The sequence below is a fragment of the Centroberyx gerrardi genome, chromosome 17 (genome assembly GCF_048128805.1).
Source record: "Centroberyx gerrardi isolate f3 chromosome 17, fCenGer3.hap1.cur.20231027, whole genome shotgun sequence".
Classification (NCBI taxonomy): domain Eukaryota; kingdom Metazoa; phylum Chordata; class Actinopteri; order Beryciformes; family Berycidae; genus Centroberyx; species Centroberyx gerrardi.
Window position 1 is genome coordinate 4,219,037 of NC_136013.1, and position 21,896 is coordinate 4,240,932.

General features: G+C 42.2%; 1 protein-coding gene across 4 annotated transcripts in view; it reads left to right on the forward strand.

Moving 5' to 3' along the window:
• Nucleotides 1-21,896, forward strand: part of slc4a11 (solute carrier family 4 member 11) — a 72,282-nt gene that overhangs the window by 38,694 nt on the left and 11,692 nt on the right. For all 4 annotated transcript variants that reach the window (XM_078289588.1, XM_071922505.2, XM_078289589.1 and 1 more), the window contains exons 6-15: nt 5,867-5,948; nt 6,344-6,467; nt 9,447-9,656; nt 14,324-14,408; nt 15,614-15,739; nt 16,531-16,644; nt 18,470-18,602; nt 19,649-19,722; nt 20,583-20,820; nt 21,235-21,341. In XM_078289588.1, the coding sequence (XP_078145714.1) occupies nt 5,867-5,948; nt 6,344-6,467; nt 9,447-9,656; nt 14,324-14,408; nt 15,614-15,739; nt 16,531-16,644; nt 18,470-18,602; nt 19,649-19,722; nt 20,583-20,820; nt 21,235-21,341 (1,293 nt within the window). The remainder of the gene's footprint in view (nt 1-5,866; nt 5,949-6,343; nt 6,468-9,446; nt 9,657-14,323; nt 14,409-15,613; nt 15,740-16,530; nt 16,645-18,469; nt 18,603-19,648; nt 19,723-20,582; nt 20,821-21,234; nt 21,342-21,896) is intronic.

The following is a 21,896-nucleotide window of genomic DNA, read 5'->3' on the forward strand; positions in this document are numbered from 1 at the left end:
TATTAAATTGAAACCATTAATTCAGGCTCTTTACCACATGAAAAATGATGGCCATATATGTCAGTTTCCTCATCTTGATTTCTTCATTGAAGTCTTCGGGTTTCTTTGCACTAGCTGAACACATAACTGCTATCAGTGATAAAATCAAATTTTTGGTAATAGCCTGTGGACGGTAATCAAGATAAGATCTCTCTGTGCCTAACAAAGACGAGACATTGAGGGATTTTCTCTGGGAAATTATATTTAATATGCATGAGGTAAAGGAGGGCAGGAAATGAAGCTTCTGTTCAGCAGAGATATTTATGTGCGTGCCTGTTAAACAGTAAGTGAGTGCGTGTGTGTGAGTGAGTGTGTGTGCGTGGGTGGGTGAGTGAGTGTGTGTGTGCGTGGGTATGCATGATTGTGTGTGCTTGCATGTATAGATGTATCTACTAAACTGCTCATGTGAGCAGTTTAGTTTATTGTTTATTGTTTAGTTTATTGATCACTGTGTGTCTTCAATCCCATTGATAAAAGGTGACTAAACTGAATCTTTCGTCTCTCCTCCTGGTTTTTCTCTCTCCTCCCCCCCCGTGCAGACAAGTCTCAAAGTTTCGTTTTCTTTGATGACGGTAAGCTGTGCTAATTGGATGAAAATGTCAGCGTCAGCCGCCGTGAGGCTGTAATCAGTGGTTTGCTTCTGTACCAATCACCATCAGTACGCCGTTTGTGTTCCTCTGCGCGCTCAGGACTGGGTCGATCCATTGAGTCATCAAATGATTACAGACACCAGCAATCCATCCTGTGTCACAGATATTGATGGCTCTTCAGCTGCCCCTCAAATCAACGCTCTTTTCGTCCATCGTCCAATAATGTTATCGCACATCAGTTCTTTTGTAAAGCGCTGAGAAAACTCTGGCCGTAGTTGAGGAGCTGTTTCTGTATGAAGAGTTTCAGTTCAAAATGAGATGTCAACCATTTGAAAAAAGTGAAACCATCTCTTTGACAGTGATTTACAGGATAAAATTTAAATAATTAAATGCACTGCTGGCAGAGTAGTTAACTTAAAGGAACACTTTGCCGGTTTTCAACCATATCTCTATCTATCCGAAATTGGGATATAGTGTGAAAAACAACAACAGTTTTTTTTTTATGTTCTCTGTGTCTCTGGGGCGCAGCTTCAAAATCTGTTGTACTTCCGTGAACCAGTGACGTCATTGGTTCTCGGAAGAACAACAGATTTTGAAGCTGCGCCGGCTCGCATGGCTGTTATTTGAACTTCAGATTGTACTTACTCATTTTTGTATGCCTGCATCCACGGACAGTCGGATTGAGAGCCATACAAGTGAAATACAAATACAAATGAACGGGGAGCTCTCGGTGCAGGCAACATGGAGGGAAGGTAAACACTGTTCATTTGCATATACTACCGACATTGTAATGATACAAAGCTGGTTGAAAATCGGCAAAGTGTTCCTTTAAGTCTTTGGTTGACAAAATTATCTCTGGATCCTCTAAATTTTTTAGATATCAAATGTTAGACTTGAGGTATTTATTTTCCCAAAACAGATAAATATATTGTTTTTGAATACAGCTCTTCATATACCATGCTTGACTTTTATATACCCATGTACGGCGTTGTTTGATACAACATTATTATAGTTAGCTATTATGTGAGGATTAGAACTGACAACCTCTATAGATAACAAGGTTTCACTATTGACCCAGTCCTGGTGACCCTGTCATCGCCCGTGACATCATAGCATCTATGCGCTGCATGGTGATTGGCTATGATGGAATGTACCTAATATAAGTGTTTCATATCCCACTGCTGTATAGAGCCCTCCTGTGTTTTAATCACCTCCTTCAAAGTGCCCTCCACAACCTCCCACGCTTTGAAGGAAACACATCATTTCCCCTTGTGTGTGTGTTCTCACAGGCAGTTATACCAATGGGTGAGGCCACAGCTAATCTTTTAGGCAGCAAAAGATCAGGGGTTTTATTGAGGTCACCTCTGAGCATAATGTGAGGAATCTCCTTGCCAAAAAGGCTTCCGGTCCTTTGGCAAGCTGACAGAGAAACTATAGCGAGCGTCTCCCTGGAATTGTTATGTTTTTTGCCTGCACATCTCAGTAGATTTTGTGTTTTTGTCTTGATGTTGTACTAGCATGTCAACCAGAAGAAATATTAAGATCACAATTTTTTGGACCAGTTTCTGTTTTTACCAATTTTTCTCTCCCCTTATTTGTGACAGATTGCATTATCCTCATGTGATTTATAAAAATTAGAAACTGTTTTTCCCCCCTCGAACCAAACTGTGTGGATAATGCAGTTAAAGAATTCACCAAGAATCCTACAACATCAAAGGGGACAATCCAGCCAACCAGTCTTGCCGTCCTCATATTTTTTCATTACATTTCCATTGAAGTTTGTCACGTTTGATATGCCATGTGTGAGCATTTGTGATTTTTGTTTTCTCTGTGTGGATACAGCGGTGTTTGTTTGTGTATCAAAAGCTGACGAAACCATGCAGAAATCTACACATAACAGACAAGTATCAAATGTGCATGTCTTAATTAGCTGCCCACTTTATCACCCCAGTGATATGCTCACTCCCACCCATCCCCTTTCCTCTAGCATCCAATCCAAGCCAGGTTTGTACTTAGGCGCTCCCCCTAGTTTAATGGCACATTAAGGGATCATTCCATAAAATCCTTGGCATTGGTTAAATTACTGTTAGGTGTGTTCAAACTCACAAGAGTTGTGAGCAGGGCCTTGTCAGCAACTTCCACTTAGCAAAGTTCTTATCCAGAGTGACAGGCAATGACTGCAACAACTTAAATTCCTAAATCATCAACATTACAAGCAACCACAGGCAACCAAAACTAAGGAGTGCAAGGCTTAGTGCCCTGACAATATATATTACACATGTTCCTGTGTCCCATCAATGATCGTGTCTAATAAAGAAGTGCACAAGTGCTAGGTAAAGAGCCAGGGAGAAAAGGGGAGCATTTTCAAGGCAAGTAGAGATGGAAGGCATGACTGTTCATATGTAGACATCCTGTGAAAACATAAGCTAGTCTGCCTCTCTGTTTAAGTCTCCAACAAGGTTAACATGATCAAATAAGTCAGCCAGAGAAGATGGGCCTGTTTAGTTTAGCTTAGTATAGTATAGTTTACTTTAGATCACATTAGTTTGGTTTAATTTAAGTGAATTTATTTGTATATAAAAATTCTAAAACACAGAAAGAAAAGGAGGACTACAGATTTTGCTGCTAAAATAAAAGAACATGCGACTTGGGGAAAAAAACTCACCTCAAAAGACAAAAAAAGACAACAATTGTCAAATTAATTCTGACAAACTAAATGAAAACAAGAAGGAGGAAAATGGTATGACAAAAACATAAATAACAAGTAAGGGAAATAAAATAATTTGAAATCAGGCAGTGCTGCTGGCGTGATTAACAACATCTGACCTTATGGGTCACATGCCGTTCTGTATACGCTTTTATCCAAAACACTTCACAGTACCACAAGTGCCTACGCTTTCAGCCTCGGTGGCCGTAGTGGGATTTGAACCCCTAATAGTGGCGGTGTTAGTGCCGTGCTCCAGCCATCGAGCCACACACGATGTTCAAAGATATCTGTGAAAGAAAAACAAATTCTTTTGTCACTAAAAAACATTGAAGTGGAGGTGATTTAGTGACGGCTCAGGCTTCGCTGTAATGTGAGGCTCGGGGCTAACAGCGTTCCCGCCTCTCCCAGATGGGCGTCTGACATTGGCCACCTAGCCTGTTGGTATGGACGACCACAGGTACCCCCGGCCCCTCCCCTCCCCTCCCCACATCTGTCTCTCTCTGTTTTTCTCTCTCTGTCTCTCTCCCTTTTCTCTCTCACTTTCTCTGTTTTCTCTCTGTCTCTCACCATTTCTCTCCCTCTCTTTCTCTTTTCCCTTTTCTCCTCTCTCTCTATGTTTATCTCTCTTTTGTTTTGTTTGTATCTCTCCATCTCTCTCTCATTCTCTCCCTTTCTCTTTCTCTCTCTCTCTCTGACGTCAATGAGAAATTGGATGGTTTTTGATTATTACATGGCTGTCAGGCTTACTGCTATTAATTGAATTGAATCCCAGTCCATCTCCTTCACTTCTCTGTCCTTTCCCTCTCTCTGTCTTGCTCCGTCTCTCTCTCTCTCTCTCTCTCTCTCTCTCTCTCCTTTTCATCTTCTGTCACTCTCTCTCTTGTACTTCTCTTTCTTCATTTTTTTCTCTCACTCCCTCGCTCCCTTTCTGGCCCTATTTCTCTTGCTTACATTTTTTCTCTCACTGTGTCTTCCCCCCTCTCGTTCTCATTCTCTCTCCCTGCATGTCTCCTCCTCCTTGCTCTTTCTTCCTGTCTCTCTCCCTCTCTTTCCCTCTCTCTACATGCCCCCTTTCTTTTTCATCCTTTCTCCTCCCGCTCTCACTCTTTCTCTTTGTCTGAATACTCTCTCTCTCTCTCTCTCTCTCTCTCTCTCTCTCTCTCTCTCTCTCTCTCTCTCTCTCTCTCTCTCTCTCTCTGTCTGCCCCCCCCATCTCTCTTCCCGGCTCTCTCACTCCTTCAGCACTGTGATACTGTTGTCATGGTGACGCCCATCATTTTCTGGCATGAATGGAGGATACCTTATTGATGAGACGGCATGGCAGCTGGAGAGAGAGACAGACAGAGAGAGAGTGAGAAAAAAAGAAAGAGAGACAAGCCAGTGGCAGGCAAAATCAGAATGATAGGGAAATGATCGGCCCTGCTGCTTATGATACAAAACATTTCCTCCCTGTAATTTTCCCAATACAGAGGAGTAGAAGATGACGACGTTTGCGAGCCAAAGCACGCCGAATCTTCTTGAGGGGTTTTTCGGTTAGTGGGTTGGAGGGGTGGGGGGGTTGTGGGGGTGGTGGGCGCATTGAATGTCCCCCAAAACACGATTATTCATCATTCTCAGCATGGGAAATCGGAAGGGAGAGTTATTATTAGGAGGCAACGGACTGGCTTCACCAACGCCCCTAGTTGCCTGTGTTTAATGATTTCTACCGTGTAAACCTGGGAGCATAATGAAATGTTTTGTTAAATCCTCGAGCATGAGCGTTGGTGTTTTCTGGGGTTGGATGGCCATAGTTATTAGTTTGTCATGGTGTTTGTTTGCACACTGTGTGGACTGGCACCATCTAAAGCAGAAGGCTAGCTCATTAGACACTTCTGATGTAGACATCATATTGAGGGGCTTGGCACAAGCCGATAAAGCGCCAGAAATATAGTTTGGATTTTAGGCATTTAGCTGACACTGTTTGGCTGGATAAACAAATCACAACAAATCATATAATCTAGATTCAAAACTGCAAGGCTCTATTTCATTGGGAATCAAACATGTATGCCATTTTTACGTTTCAAGTTTTATTTATTTAAAGTGCATTATCACAAGTCCCAACACACTTTACAAAAGAGAAATTTAAAAGAACAATAAAAACAGATCATATCACATAGAATATGATAGAATATCATATAAGATAATATAAAACAAGGATGAAACAATACAAAGGAAATAAAACAGTGCATGAAGAAGTAGAATGTTACATGATTTTTAAAACTTTTTGAAATGTGTCAGCATCATAGTTTATAATAAGGACTGTATTTGTGTAGCAGCTTTTCATAATACAGTCACAAAGTGCTGTGAACAAAGCAAACAGTAGCAATCAGCTATAAAATAGGGATGACTTGCACTGCTGGTTCTGTTAAGGCCCACACACCAATAGCACTAGACTATGTAGCAGAAAATGAATGGGAGTGTATGAGGATTAAACTGGACGTGAGGTTGATTTCAGCTGCCTGTCGTCTGACCTCTGACCTTTCCTCCGCAGTCCACCTGCTGTCAGAGACCATCCAGGGGGTGACAGCCACGGCCACCGGGGTCCAGTACCAGCAGTCATGGCTCTGCATCATGTAAGCTGCATTGTGTGTGTGTGTGTATGCATGCATGTGTGTGTGTTTGTGAGCTTGTGTATGTGTGAGGATGTACTGTATGGTGTGTATGTAGCAGTGACAATTATTTTCTTAATGTAATATTTGAATCCTGTGTAAAATATACCTTAATCCGATGGATGCAAATACAGGATTTAGTGTGTGTGTGTGTGTGTGTGTGCATGTGATTAGCAAATATGTGCATGTTGTGTGTGCATGCGATTGTGTGCGAGGGAACATGCGCTCGCCCACCGCATTTGAATAGCGTCTAACTGTTGCTGCTGAGAAAGAGGTTAATCTATGGAAATGAAGGGCGCTGCCGGTGAGGTGAGGCGTTGACATTTATAATACCTCCTCCTTCTCCCTCCGTGCTCCAGCTGCAATGTGAAGAGTCTCCAGAGGCGTCACGTGTGCATCTCCCGCCTGGAGAGGCCGCAGAACTGGGGGGAGAACTGCTGCGAGGTCCGCTATGTCATCCTGATCCTGGCCCCACTCAAAATGGTAACTACCCCCCCGAAGGGTGTAAATGATAGACTGACTTATCTGTCTTGGGTGATTACTAAGGCGTTTGTACATCCACTTGTGGTTTTTTGTGACATCATTTGTTCATTTTGCTTGTCTCATTTATTCATTTATTCATGCATTCATTATTTCATTCATTATTTAATTTATTTATGCTCTCTCTCATGGCTGCCATGGCTGTCTGTTAAGTCGCTGCGATGCGACTCTTTCACTGTCTACTGCTACAACACATTTATTTATCCATCTAACCATTCATTCAGTCATTCTTTCATCTAATATATTCCCTCCATTCATTCATTCATTCATCCCTTAATTCATGAATTCATCCATGTACTAATTAATTATTTCATTATACGGTTTATTTGCCTGAGGTTCATTTTGAGGAACGATGGGGTCCAGAGCCAGTAGAGAAGATTTTCTGTTTCCTCTCTTCCAATCTTTTTGCTGTTGTCACGCGTCTTTGCCAGTAAAATGGTAAAGAAAGGTGTGTTTGCTGGAAGTGTAGGGATGAGTCAAATTCAACTTACCATATCAATGCAAGTGTCCCGCTGCTACTATACCAGTAATTGGTGAAGTGATTTGCATACCTTCCTGCTCTGTTTCCAGCTCTTTAAAAGGAAATATATATTCAGTTCAAGAAATTAAACTTTTTTGGATTAGTCTGCTCATAGAAATTCAATTAGAGTCAGTCGGCTTTCATGAAATCCTATTAAGAAGCATTGTTTCTTTTTTTTTTTAGAACGAAACCGAACTGCGGATGAAATTATAGAATATTACAGTAACTTTGGATTCCTTCTGACTTCGCTTGGCAGGCTGTAAAGGAAATGTCTGAAACTGAAACATTTCCAAGAGCTGCTCCATACTCCATATTGTAGGGTCATAATATTTATTAGTTTTCATTTTAATGTTATTTACTGCAACATATTTATTCAAAATATTTATTTCAGTTCACTAAAATACTTGTTCAATCCTAGTTTAAGCCTTTATCTTAGTTTTTACTAGCTCAGATAATGTTGTCAGTGGTTGGCTGCCAGGCTGCCAAATGTCTCTCGAGCTGAAATCTTTCCAACGGCCGCTCACTAGTCTTGTGTGGGTACAAGTGGCCCGTTGGCTGAACTTTGTGTATCGCTGCTCAGTCGTGGGTTGCTGTTTTCTTCAGCTGTGAAGAGCTTGCTGTAGCAGACTGAAAGTGCCACATATCCTGTAACACCCTCGCCCTTCCCTCCCATCAAAACATAAACCCTTTCTACTTCCCATCAAACCACTCAACCCTCCTGTCCTCCACTGCTTCATCCTGAGCCCTCTATTACACACACACACTCCCATCTACAGGTGTGCACACAGACATAGACATGCACGCACACACACACACACGCACACACACACACACAACCACCATCACTCTCTCCTCTCTTCAGAGGGCTCTGATTGTTGCCCCCCTCCAGATGGAAACCCCTTCCCCCCCTCAGCCCCATCCCGCTGAAAAGCATTTCTGGCCCCACATTCAGCCACCCCTCCCCCCCCCCAACCACACATACACACTAGGTTCACCAACCCACTATCAAACCATGGAACCGCCGAGGGGGGGCCAGTGACTCTGGCAATCAGCGATGCCACAGCTAACTACATCATGTTTTCTGCTTGTTTGTTTGGTTTCTTTCTCTTTTTTCCCATGAACTCTCCATTGTGTTCGTGCCTCTCCGTAAAGGTTCCAGCACCCTCTCTGCCAGTCTTATAGCCAGCAATCACAACCACTAATGGCATTCTCAGAGACATTAATCTAGGCCCCTAGTAAACATAAAGCATTATTATGCCTCAATTATCCCTGATGGTGACCGTTTCTGTGAGACAGCTCTTTGAAGTGGCATGATGATAATGATAGTAGGAATTCCTTTGGTTGGCAAATGTATGTAATCTATCGTGAGTGAGGCAGGACCATTGGCATCGCTCACCATTGAGAGAGTTTCTTAGTAATTGTCTTTTTTTTTTTAACTTTTATTTGCCCAGTGTAAATTTGGTGAACGTGCATGCTCTTTTTTCACAAATGCCCTGCTTCTCACTTACTCTGTTACACAAATTCACACCTGAAAGCGTCTTCTACTGTTCTACTGTTCTACTGAGAAGCTCCACTAGCACCATTGGTAGTAAGGGAAACTGTCCTCGTTTAACTGTCCATCTCTAACCTGAAGACTTACCTCTGCCCCAAACTGATGGTAGGGAATCCTGTGCCTTTACGCAGAGAGAGAGCCTGCAGATAAATCAAGATCCATCCTTTCAGTTCTGGCTGAAATTCAGTTACCACTTTCTCCCTGTGAAAAAGCTTAAAGGCTTTAGTCGTTCTGTTTGCTGCAGCTGCTACTGTACACACTGAGCCTGGCTATGTTGGTATCCTCACCACCTGGCTAACACGGCTTCCCTGGCACCACGCTGTCCAACAGCCTGCCAGGACGTTATTATCATCACTCTGTCACACTTTGTGACTTGTGACAGCGTTATTTGTAACAGATGTGGGATTATTGACAAAAGCCCCCCAAGCGCCCGGCTCCTAAACCGCCCACAGCAAACCTGCAACCTACCCAACCTGTCTTTGAAGGAGTAATGTTTACATGCGTTTCCTCGGTATCAAAACAGATGGGAGCCATGTTTGGTAAAGGCCCAATTTACAATGTCTACAGTATGTGACAGCTAAGCATGCGGTTGTTTATAGTCGTAATTATTGTACATACTGGAGTAAAACAGACCCATTTTAAGTTAGGGTTGCTTAGTAAAGTAGTAAAAAAGACGTTTGTAGAGAAGAATCATCTATGATTTTGAAAAACTGGTAGCGGCATTTTTCCAAAACAGATTTATAGCATTTTAGAATTGAATACTGAGATAGTCAAAAAAAACAAACTGGATTGTATCATTAATGATTTTACTGTAATGTAACGGCGCTTTGATCGGCTCGCCTTCCCACAGAAAAGCACCAAGACGGCGATGGAGCTGGGCAGGACGTTCGCCACCATGTTCTCTGACATCTCGTTCAGGCAGAAGCTGCTGGAGACGAAGACACAGGAGGAGTTCAAGGAGGCGCTGGTGTTCCAGAGGCACCAGCTGACCGCAGCCAACCAGCAGCCCACCGCCGTGGAGGAGGAGGAGACCGACCCCCGCAGCCACAAACCCCTCAAGGTGGGCAGCAGCGGTGGCTGTGGAGCGTGTGTGTGTGTGTGTGTGTGTGTGTGTGAGAAAGAGAGAGAAAAAGACAGAGAGGGGGGGCGAGAGAAAGAAGGGTACATTGTGTGAGGAAGGGGATTTGGTGGATCGTTAGGGGGTTGTGTGTGTGTGTGTGTGGACGGAGTTAAGTGTGGGTGTGTGTGGATGGGGTTAAGTGTGTGTGTGTGTGTGTGTGTGTGTGTGTGTGTGCACGCATGTGGATGGGGTTAAGTGCGTGTGTGTGTATGTGCATGTATGTCTGTGTGTGAGAGAGAGATGCAGTATATTGTGCATGGAAGGGGATTTTGAGTTGTTAAGGGTTTGTGTGTGTGTGTGTGTGTGTGTGTGCGTAGTTCTGTCAGTGGAGGGATATAATGAGTGTGTATTTATGCGTGTGTGTACCTGTTTGCATGAGTGCTCTCAAGTGTATGTGTCTGGACGTTATTGTCTGGAGTACATACGTGTGTGTGTGTGTGTGTGTTATGTGTATGCATATCCCATGTGTACAACCATTCCACATTAGGCTAGTACCTAGGCTAGCACATTTCCATATTTTAAAGCAGCGTGTGTGTGTGTGTGTTTGCATGACCGCATTATGAGTCATTCCCAGCGCCCTGAGATGAGGCCTCTGATTGGTTAGCGCTTTCTAATTCTCCCCTCTCTGTCGGTGTTGAGGCTCTCTCTGCTGAATGCCCCTGGTGCCTCCTCATCCTCATCTTCATCCTCGCCCCCCGCTTCCTTTTCCTCGTCTCATTTCTCCACCCGACTCTGCTGAATCCCATCTATGCACATACATTTACACATTTCTACCTTTTTTTTCCATTCTCTTCCTTCTCCTTCTCCCTCTCCTTATCCCTAGCCCCCCACCCCCACCCCCCCACCCCACACACACACACACACACCATCTCCTCCTCGCCTCCCCGCTCGGCTGGCTCGACTCTTCCATCTTTTCTCTCTCCCTAATCAATCAGCATCAACTCCTGCCAGGCCTCCTCAGTGGGTAAATGACCTTACATCTCTCACAGTCCTGTCAGAACTCCCCACCCCTTAGCCACACACACACACACACACACACACACACACACACACACACACACACACACACCACACACACCTCCAGAGGCGCTCTGCTCAATGCCGTGGACCAACATCTCCTCCTAATGTCGCTGTTGACAAGCCGGGGCTTCCAGACATTTCCCCTTGTTTTTTTTTTTATAGCGGAGGGTTTGCTTAGGTGTTTATCCCAGGGCTTGAAACGCTCAGAGCTATTCAGTGGAGGAGGGATATATACAGAGAGAGGAGGAGGAGAGAGAGGAGGTGAGAGAGAAAAGGTGGGATTGGGGGAGAGAGAGCAGGTGAGATAGAGAGGACAAGAGAGAGAGAGACAGAAAAGAGAAAATGATGAGAAAACGAGAGAGAGAGAGAGAGAGAGCAAAGCCCGGCACCTCTCCCCTCCCTCCTTCCACATCCGACATCGACGTTGGACCACCCGCAACAACATATCACTTTCCTATACTTTCAGAAATGAGGCCAAATTGTTGTTGTGTTTTGATGTTTTCCTTCCCGTTGCCTCACAGTATCGACCATTCAGAACGAATGGCAAACAGGTGGACAGTAATTCCTCTCTGAGACTTTTGTTTATCGAACCTGAGCCAAATGCTGGCCAGGGGCCATGGTGGTCAGGCCCCACACACACACAACACACACACAGAGACTCCCTTGTAATAATAAATGATTTCATTATGTATAGGGATTTAATGGATGAACAGTCCTTGTTGAACAAGCGTGTGTGGCTTCATAAAACTAGCCAGCCCACTCAGAAAAAAAACGCAGACGCTGTTGTTTAAACCTGTTTGTTTCCAGGTTGTTTACGTCGAGGTAAATCGCTTTGTTCTGCCAAAAACCGTCAAAACTCTTACTATGACGAATGGGATGGGAATGAGTTTCCCAAGGGCTTTTCCCCACTAATACACCCAGTCCATGTAAAGGTGTAATGCTATGTTCAACAAAGAAACATTGGATAATTGGATGATTTGCTTAATAAGCCTATTCAGGACAGAAAAGTCCCCATCTTCTTTATCTTTTTAAGAAACACTTTACGTCTCGCTCTGAATCACATGGCCCTCTCTCTACCTTCCTCCTCTGTTTGCACTAAAAATGCACTAAACCTTCTCTCCCTGGCTGTTCTCGTACCAGACACTTCTCTATTATACATGGTCATTTTAGGGACAAAGGGATATTTATTAAATCTAATGTCAGGATGCTGTGGCTTTGAAACTTGCACTCTGTAGCTTAGCTGGAGGGGGGGTGGGGGTGGGGCGAACAGCCCGGGACCCACTAGGGGGCCCCCTGATCTTGTCTGATCAACAGACTTGGGAACGTGCGAGGAGGCACAGAAAAGCATAGGCTCACAGGTGCGAGACTAGCAAGACCGGGGGAAGGGGGAGGAAAGCGCAAAGCTCAAATCTTGTTCCAGGCTCGAGCCTGACAGACGCTCCCATCTTGTTCTTCACATGACGTGAGTGACTTAAAAACGGAAAACTCCACCCAACCAGGAAGCCCAGCCACGTTAAACAAACAAAGTCAAATGACAGGCACAGACAGTTTAATCTGAGCAGCGGAGCTGACAGGTTGTGTTATGAAAATGTCAGGAAAGAAGAAACTAGACATTCTGTCTTATTTTCAACCCAATGTGAGTGATAAAGCAAGTGTCCAAGTGAATTTAACTTGTAGACGATAGACATGTTCACATGATCCATCTTTGTTACTAAAAATGACTATGTAAAGTTTGCTACCGGAGAGTGAAGGAATATGTAGCTGTATATTGTTGTTTGATTGACTGTAACGTTAGCTGAATATGTTGCAGTGGCGTATCATAGGCAGTCAAGTATCTTAGTCATCAGTCTTGTAACTTCTGAATAAATCCACTACTCTGATCTAACAGAGCCAGATGGAGGCAGGAGGGTCAGTCTCAGATGACAGGAGACAGACCAGCAGAGTTCAAGTGATTAGATGGTGAAGAAAGTTAATAAAGCTAAAATAAGTGTATTCCTGGTTTTGCTAAATATGTTGTTGATGCCATAAAAGTGATCCTTCTCCCAACTGGTACCCTTGTACAAAATAATATCATTCAGTTCTTAAGCAAACTTCAACATGGTGCATTAATGTAGACCAGTGATAATGACTAGAGTTAGGTGGTTCAGTCAGGAACACTCTCGTCATAGATTTAACCATTTATTGCAACAAATGGAAATACAGTTATGCTTGGCACTGATGGCTCCGCTCTTTAGATGCTCCCTGGATTAGCCAAGCAGCATGCTAAGCCAAAACAGGGAGCGCAATGAAGAAGAAAAGAAAACCCCCCAAGGGTATACAAGAGTGGGCCCAAAGCAAGACACTGAATACAATTTTAACCCTTGAGCCTTGTTAAGACTCTGAACTAGAAAGGTGGAGGCTGGGGTGGTGGAGGCAAAGCTTTGCCAGCAGCAGCAGCGGTGAGTGAGGCAGCATTGGTGTAGTGAGGATCAGTGTAGAAGGGAGTCATATTTAAATGGCCGCCTTGATGTGAGAATGGCTGTGATTGGTGTATGACTGATTGGAAGCACTGATTCGATCAGCAGGCTGTCAGCTGATTACAGCCGGGGCGTATGACTTCCGTGTCCTGCATGAACTAATGCGATGCTTCATTTATCTGAAATTAATCAACACCCCTCCAGCCAATCAGAATCAAGTATTCACCCAGGCTATTGTTCAGTTCAGCCACTTTTGGGGGAATATTGAGATTATTTTGATTAGAGCTGCAATGATTAATCGATTAGTTGTCAACTATTAAATTAATCGCCAACTATTTTGATAATCGATTAAGTTTGAGTTATTAAAAAAAAAAATTTGTAAAGATTCCATCTTCTTAAATGTGAATATTTTCTGGTTTCTTTACTCCTCTATGACAGTAAACTGAATATCTTTGGGTTGTGGACAAAACGAGACATTTGAGGACGTCATCTTGGGCTTTGGGAAACACTGATCGACATTTTTCACCATTTTCTGACATTTTATAGACCAAACAACTAATCGATTAATCGAGAAAATAATCAACAAATTAATCGACAATGAAAATAATCGTTAGTTGCAGCCCTAATTTTGATGTGTCTCCAGTATGTGGAAGTTGTAGGTCTACTGCTTTGAACCTGCATTTACATGCTTAGTGTAATATCGCCTTGCTACAATTTGTAGCAATATGTGCGCTTGACAATCGAAGTAACGTTGTAGGCTTTTTAAAATAGTCGTTATTTCATGACTATTCATGTTAAATATCATTGAATTTATAATACCGCCGCTTTGGACATTATTGTGCCTATTGTAAAATCTAAAATATTTTTTGTGGGGCCCCTTGAGTATTTTTCACCCCCCCCCCCCCAGAGACGTAACCATTGCTCTGCCACTGCTTGCACTCCTTACTATTTGTTGCTCGTAATGTCGATGATTTAGCAATTTAAGCTTTTCCAACTGTTTCATTTATTGTAGGTTGTTCCGGATAAGACATCAGCTAAATGTAAATGTAAAATTTACCAAAAAAAGACTTTAATAAGAAAAAATCCTCATAACCTTTTTAACAAATCGAACCTTTTTCCTTCCTCCCACAGTGTAAAGATTTCTTCAGAGCCGGCCGGGGGATTTATGAGGACTTGTGCCGCAGACTGCCTCTCTACCCCTCCGACTTCACAGATGGTAGGCTGGACCTGACTGCCTTCCCTCTACGACTTTTTGTGAAAGTGAATCATCTTCCTTATTATGCCACACCGGGGAGCCTCTGCCAGCTCCTCATTTGTCTGTCACCCTTTGCCTCAAATACATCTGTGCTGCATCTGTGTCGCATCTAGGGTTCTCCCCGACTAAAATCACTGTCTCAGATGTTTTACTGTTGCCATATGTTCCCATATGGCCAATATTATTGTAATTTCCAAAGTCATCAGACAAGGACATTGCCATATACATTCCATTACAATCTCGGCTGACTGGAGGATTTTATTGACTAAGCAAATTGTTGTCTTTATCGGAAATCTCTAACACTGTTTCTCCCACATCATTCTCCCCATTCAAATAAATGCATTCCTGCAACTTGACCTTAAGATCCAGTGTTTTTCAAAAGAGAGAAACACATATTTCTGATTGTTGTTTACTTCTGAATGTTGTGTTGTTCTGATGCCAGAGATGACCTTGTGAATTTCAGGAAATTACTCACAGAATATGTCATGAAAAAGACATTGAAACTGAATTCTTAGTCAACAAAAACCCAAAGAACAGATTAGTTGACTCAGATGAATATAAAAAATATGATTGAGCAGAGTAGGGTAGAGCAGAGTAGAGACAAGTAGAGTCAGGTAGAGTAGGGCAGAGCAGAGCAGAGGAGAGTACAGCAGAGTAGTTGGATTCTCCACTTCAACTGCTCCCTTTCAGCCCTTTCTCATTCCATAATATCCAAACACATTCATTGGGCTGTAACAAAATCTAAAAGATATTTCTGTCTTGTGACCGTCATCAGATAATCATCATCTGATGAAGGTCACAGGACCAAAATCACTGTGATCTCATTAGAGCCCAATTAAAGTGTTTTATTCCAAAATGAGATATCCATCATTTGAAAAAAAAAAAGAAGCAACAATTACTCTTACAAAATGATTGATGGTACAAAACTGAAACAAATTATGGTGATTTTTAAAGGGCAGTAGGTAATGTAAGTCCTTGTAAAATATTTTTACATAATGTATGTTCCATATTCTTGATGATGAAGGTTTCCTCCCTAAAATGTATATATGGTATTTTGGAAATAAACTCTTGATGTTTTTGTCTTTTTGAAATGAGAGAGAGTTGCACCTCCTCCACTCCATCATGTGATGAATATGACTCAGGTGTTTGTGTTTGGCTCCCCTCAGGTATAGTTGGCAGTAATAAAACCCTGCTGAAGTACATGACCACAGCCATCTTCCTCTACATCGCCATCCTCCTCCCCGCCATCGCTTTCGGCTCCCTCAATGACGAGAGCACACGCGGCGAGATTGGTACGAACACACATTCAAACGTACACACACCTCAAAATGTGCCTGCCCCTTTTTCCCACTGTGGTCCTGGTTCTGGAAGTAAATTTCCCATTCATTTTGTCCATAGACATTTTTGATTTGTAGTGATTTTTGCCCCTGCGAACACTCTTCTCCTCATCCCTAAAAAAAAACAAAAACAAAAGACTTCATGTCTGACAGTAAAACCACGGTGGAGCAGCACCAGTCACTGATACAGGATGCTAGTTGACTAACGTTACTTCGCTCTGGTCTGGCTACCAGCCATGCGCAACTTTGGAGTGGGTAATGTTTTTATGGTAACAGCGACGTCTCTGATCGGCGGGAACTCGCTCAAGCCTGTGGGTATCGTAGTATTTCACAAGGAACTCAGGAATAAAGCACAATTTCTTAACAACAAAGTTGAAACCAGTTTGACTGATGGTTTCCACAGGAACATAGTTGTATAATATAGTTGTTTCGCAATCGAATAGCTCATGGTAACTCTACCTTACACTGTTAAAATGTTTTGGCTAATAATAAAATTCCTTATGTGAAAACTGAATTGGAAATGTACTTCTGGATCCTGACCTTTCAGCTCAATAGAGACCCTAACAGACACATTTACACACTCACACACTCACTCAGTCACACACTCGCTCACGTAGACATAAATGATATAGTAGACATAATAATATATCCAACAAACACATAAATCAATACATACAAAGTGTTTCCTCCTGTGTGAGCTCTGTGTGTGTGTGTGTGTGTGTGTGTGTGTCCGCCTCTCTCCCCAGATGTCCGGAAGACCATCATCGGCCAGAGCATCGGTGGGGTCATCTACTCGCTGTTCGCCGGCTCTCCTCTAGTCATCCCTCTAACCACCGCTCCCCTCGCCATCTTCATCAGCGGTAGGCCTCCCCGCTCTTCCTCAGCTCAGCTCAGCCGCAGCAAAATATACTTATCTCCTTACAGTTTCTGCCGACGGGCGATTTGGAAAGGGAGGGGAGGAGGGAGGGGGAGGTGGGGTACTAAGAAGATTACGTCAAAATCGAGAGAAGGAGGCACCCGAGCATGTAGAACAGCAGCCAGAAACTCTTGTGTCCTCGTCTGCTCTCTCTCTTACCAGAAAACAGCACCATTTGACTGATTTATTTTGTGGGAGTAGATGTTTATTCACACATACGCCCGTAATGAGTTTTTGTGCTGCAGTCGGGTAAAAAGCACGTATCTGCAAAGACTTTGTTTTTTTCAGTAATGAAGAAAGGAATGCGTTTTTTATCACTGATGCCCTCGGATTTTTTAAATTATATAATGGTGTGTCACAGGTTTCAAAGGCCCGAGGGTCATGAAACTCACTCATCACATAAGTTGCCGTGTAAACTTTCAGTTCAAGTAAGAGGAAGAAAAATAGCGAAATTACTGTTACGTGGTTTTTACCCAGCAGCAGTGTTTTGTTGTCTGGAATTTAAATGATCATGACTGCTGGAAGCTGTGGAATCGGGCAACGATGAGGCAAAGTGGTCCCTCCGATGCCAAGATGTAGTTTTAATACCATAGTTGTTTGTTAGGGTTGTGGTGCGTTGATCTTTGAAGTAAATGGGATAGAATTGTGCTAAGCACATTCTCGTGGGGCTAATTAGAGTACATTACCAGCAGTCTTCGTCTGAGCAGAACAATGGCTTGTTTGTAAAGTTATAACTCATCTGCACACAGATATATTAAAGATTACAACTAAATTGTGATGGTTTTGGCAAACCCATTACAATTCTTTTGTTCTTCTTAGGTTTGAATGAAGTGTAATTACTTTTTCCCTTTCTTTTGAATGTTTTAGACTCATTTTTTTGTTTAAAATCAATCTCTGCCATAGCTGATGTTCTGGCAAGGATCAGAAATGTGTAATGAGCTCTAGATCTTCCTCATTTACTCACTTCAAGCATAGTAGTATCCAAAATACATTCTTCTGGTTATTTTATTGTCATTTCAGTTTACCTTTATTTACAGAGAAAAAAAGATTATCATCACCATTGCTCCTAATCAGCCTAGCTTGATTGTTTTTTATTTTATTGATGAAGTCAACATGGAGCGGTCTCCTTCTGTTGGTTCATTTGTTTATTTGTTTGTTCGTCCGTCTGTCACACACGATTTCTCAGACACCACTGATCGGGTTTTGATGAAGCTCGGGGGAATGACGCTTCTCATCACTGCATTCCAGTATTATAAAAATTACACTAATTAGCCCAAGGGGGGCGCTACACTGTTCATTTGTTTGTTCATGTATCTTGTGCTCTATCTCAGACACCACTGATCGGATTTTGACAAAACTTCGGGAAATAGTGCATTTTACTGATGTGTTCCAGCATTTTCAAAATTTTAAAAAACACTAATTGGCCTAAGGGGGGTGCTACAATTATAGGTCAAACCAAGGTGACATATTTGTTACTGATTGGCCCAGAGGGGGTCTGCATCACTCCTGGGGGACGACATCATTACTGTTGCCTTGTTTTTGCGAAAGAAGCACAGCAACAGCACAACAACTGCACACCAACTCTTCTCAAGTTGTTGGTGCATAATGTTTACCGGTATATCAGTAATAGTTGATAACATCTCATATGGCTAATGGTGTGTGTATGTATTTCTGTGTTTATGTGTGTGCTTGCTTGCGTGTTGGTGCTCTTGTGTGTGTGTGTGTGTGTGTGTGTGTGTGTGTGTTTCTGCACATGTGCGTGCTTGCAGTGATCCGAGGAATCTGTGATGACTACAACCTGGACTTCCCGGCCTTCTACGCCTGCATCGGTCTGTGGAACTGCCTCTTCCTCATCCTGGGAGGGATCTTCAATGTCAGCCTGCTCATGAAGCTCTTCAAAAGGTGCTTTTCACACACATTCACTTCACTTAATTAAATTCATTTCAGTTCAGTTAGATTCAGTAAGGCTAAATTCAATTCTATTCACTCTACCTATCCCTGCAGGATCGCATGAAACAGTAGCCTTGACAAAAAAATGGAATCTTGTTTTTTTTTGTAGCAGTTGTTTTTTTTGGGGTGTTTTGGTTTTCCTCATCTGCCCTAGTTTTGGTCTCAGAGCCGGGAACAGAGCTAAAACTGTTCTTTGAATAATTATAGAGAAAGATAGATAGATACATACATACATAAATACATATACATGCATAGATAGGTAGATAGATAAGTAGATTCATCAATTCATCAATTTACTCATTGATTAATAAATTGATACTCTAATACACAGAAAGATATTTTTATCTGTTTTTACTTGTCTGAGAATACTCATGTACATTTTGAATTAGCTGCTACACACAAGCATATAGTGACCACATACTATTTAATAGTTAAAATCATTACTTCAGATGTCTAACTGCACACATACAGTATTTGCTCATCAGGATTCACATATTTTTGTTTAATTTTAATTAGTTTTCAGTGTGGGTTTGGTAGTTTTAGTTAAGGTTTAATTTATTACAAATGCTTAGTTCTACTTTAGTTTTTATTTAGTTTAAGTTTTATTTTAGTTTCATTCAGGTTTTAGTATTTTTGTTAGGGGTAGCATTTTTTAAAGTTATAATGATAGAAGTTCAGTACAGAACAGATATTTTGTATATGCTTGCAACAGGTATTGTGTAATGCAAACAATAAAACATAAATCATTTTTTAAAAATTATGTGCATACATTTTTCAATTAGCATTCAGTAAAGACAACCAAAAAATAATTTGCCCAAACTTCATTCTCTTTTTACCTATATTTTTATTTTTAGATAATTTTATGTGTAGAAAAGTCACAAAGTCTAGTTTTTGTTCTTATTTCAGTTTATAACAATGTTTTTAACACCTGGATTTCATTTTAGCTTTAGTTTACAATAACCTTGCATCTCATTTCTGTGATGTTGCTGTTTTTCCAGGTCAACAGAGGAAGTCATTGCTCTGTTCATTTCCATTGCGTTTGTGGTGGATGCAGTCAAAGGCACAGTGAAAAGTAAGTTGCTGTCCGGTCCACTGACACACGACTGATGCAGCTCAGCCTGAGAACTTCCACGTTCTCACAGTCGTTCTGCTTGTAGTCAGCTCTGCCTAATCAGAAGCAATGTAACACTAGCATCACACCTGTAGTCAGCGCCGCCAATCAAAAATAATGTATTGACATGAGAGTCAATCCTGGCTTAGCTGGCTTTGTCCAAGATGGCAGCGTGGCAGTGAATTATGGGCTAATGCCTGATTTTTGAACAGTAGATTTTGTGAAGAGAAAAGCCCCATTAGTTTCTGTGTTATCCTGGTGGGTTAGCAGGCGCTCTCTCTCTCTCTCTCTCTCTCTCTCTCTCTCTCTCTCTCTCTCTATCTCTCTCTCGCTATATATATATTATATAATTTAATATGTAATAAATGAGGACAGCAGAATGTAATTTATTTTGAATGTGATGTTTTCCTGTTTTGGAGTTTGCCTGTGCTCTAGTTCAATTTTTTGAAACCATTTGTAAAATACGCTCCGAGCTCATATGCCATTACCACAACACTAATGTATGCCATTTTGTGGACACTTTTATCCAAAACATTTTCCAGTGACATGAGTGAATACATTCGTGGAGTGTTTTCAGTCTTCTGCACAACTTTGTTTCCCCCTTAACTTTCTCCTGGTTTGATGGAAAGGGCTGGGGAACAACATTCAAACCGTGTCACACACTCTCCTTTGAAAGCAATGAAAAATAAATTATTTTTATTTGAGTGGGAGCTCTTTTAGGCAGGGTGGCGCCCCCTTGCTATTCAAATGGTAGGAGAAACATTGCTATACAGAGTTTCAGGGTGATGCTTGCTAACTCAACACTGTGGATGTGGTTCCAGTCTTTCACAGGTACTACCACGCCCCGACGCTGTCTAACGGGAGCGTGGAGGCCTTCCACCAGCTACACGGCAGGGGAGACGTGCTGGGGGGCAACAGGAGTGAGGTGGCGGCGGGCTTGGCGCTCAACGCCTTCCCAGAATCCCTCATCCAGTGCACTCGAGAGAGGCCTGTCCTCTGCCTGCTGCTCATGCTGGGGACACTGTGGATGGGCTACACCCTCTACCAGTTTAAAAGGAGGTACGTGGAGCACTGCAGCGCTGCAGCACTCTTAAGATAAATCACTGGAGAAGTTTAAATCGTGTTTGGACGGAGGCACTGCCGACTAGGAGGAATAATGCTGAGTAGGGGCTTTACTCTGATGATTGTCGGGAGTGACAGAGCTTGCAGGAACCTTCCAGACTGGCTCTTACAAAGCTGCCTTTTTGTCAATGCTTCTGTTCCAGCCTGCGATTTAATAAGCATTAATATTCTACTTCTGATTGCTCCGAGTAATCAAATCAACCTCAAAGCCGGATTCAATTGTGTAAGCAAAGGCGGACCGAGGTACTTAAGCAGTGTCAGGATTGCAGCCATTGTCCTTGTCTTGTCTACAGTAATTGTATTCCTCTATTATTTGTCTCTGCCCGCCCCCCCCTCCTCTCTCTCTTTCAGTCCGTTCTTGCATGCCAAAGTGAGGGAGGTGCTGTCGGACTGCGCCCTGCCGATCTCCGTGCTCATGTTCTCCTTCATCGGTTCCTACCTGTTCAATGACATTGAGCGTTAGTATCATTTATTGTTTCACTGGAGAGTTAGGGTTACAGAGTGCTGCATTTCAGTTTTTCATGCAAAGACAAAACTATATTGCTATTCAAAATATGAGCTATTGGCTCACAGGAAATGTGACCACATCCTTGTACAGTTTGTTACAATTGCTTAACTCAGTTTTCACAGCAGAGATCCAGTGTGAAAAACTCTTAAGGCAAAATGCTTTACTTCTGATTGTGGGCTAAAAATCCCATATAGTATGCAAAATAAAAACAGCTTTGTCAGTTAGGTAGTACATTATGGAAAAGATGTATCCTAACATCAGGACATTGGATATGTTCCTTGTTGAAATGTAGCCATTGCAGCATTTTAAAATAAAATTGTCATGATCAAATCATGCTGTCAAACAAACAACTAACAAAACAGAATATACAATGGCCATTTTCTAGTATTTACATTATTACAGTATTTAAAATTACTGTATATACAGTAAGCGTTCCCTGTGATATTTTGGATTTCTGGATGTAATGCATTAAGTATATGTATGTAAATAGCTAGTCTACAAATAA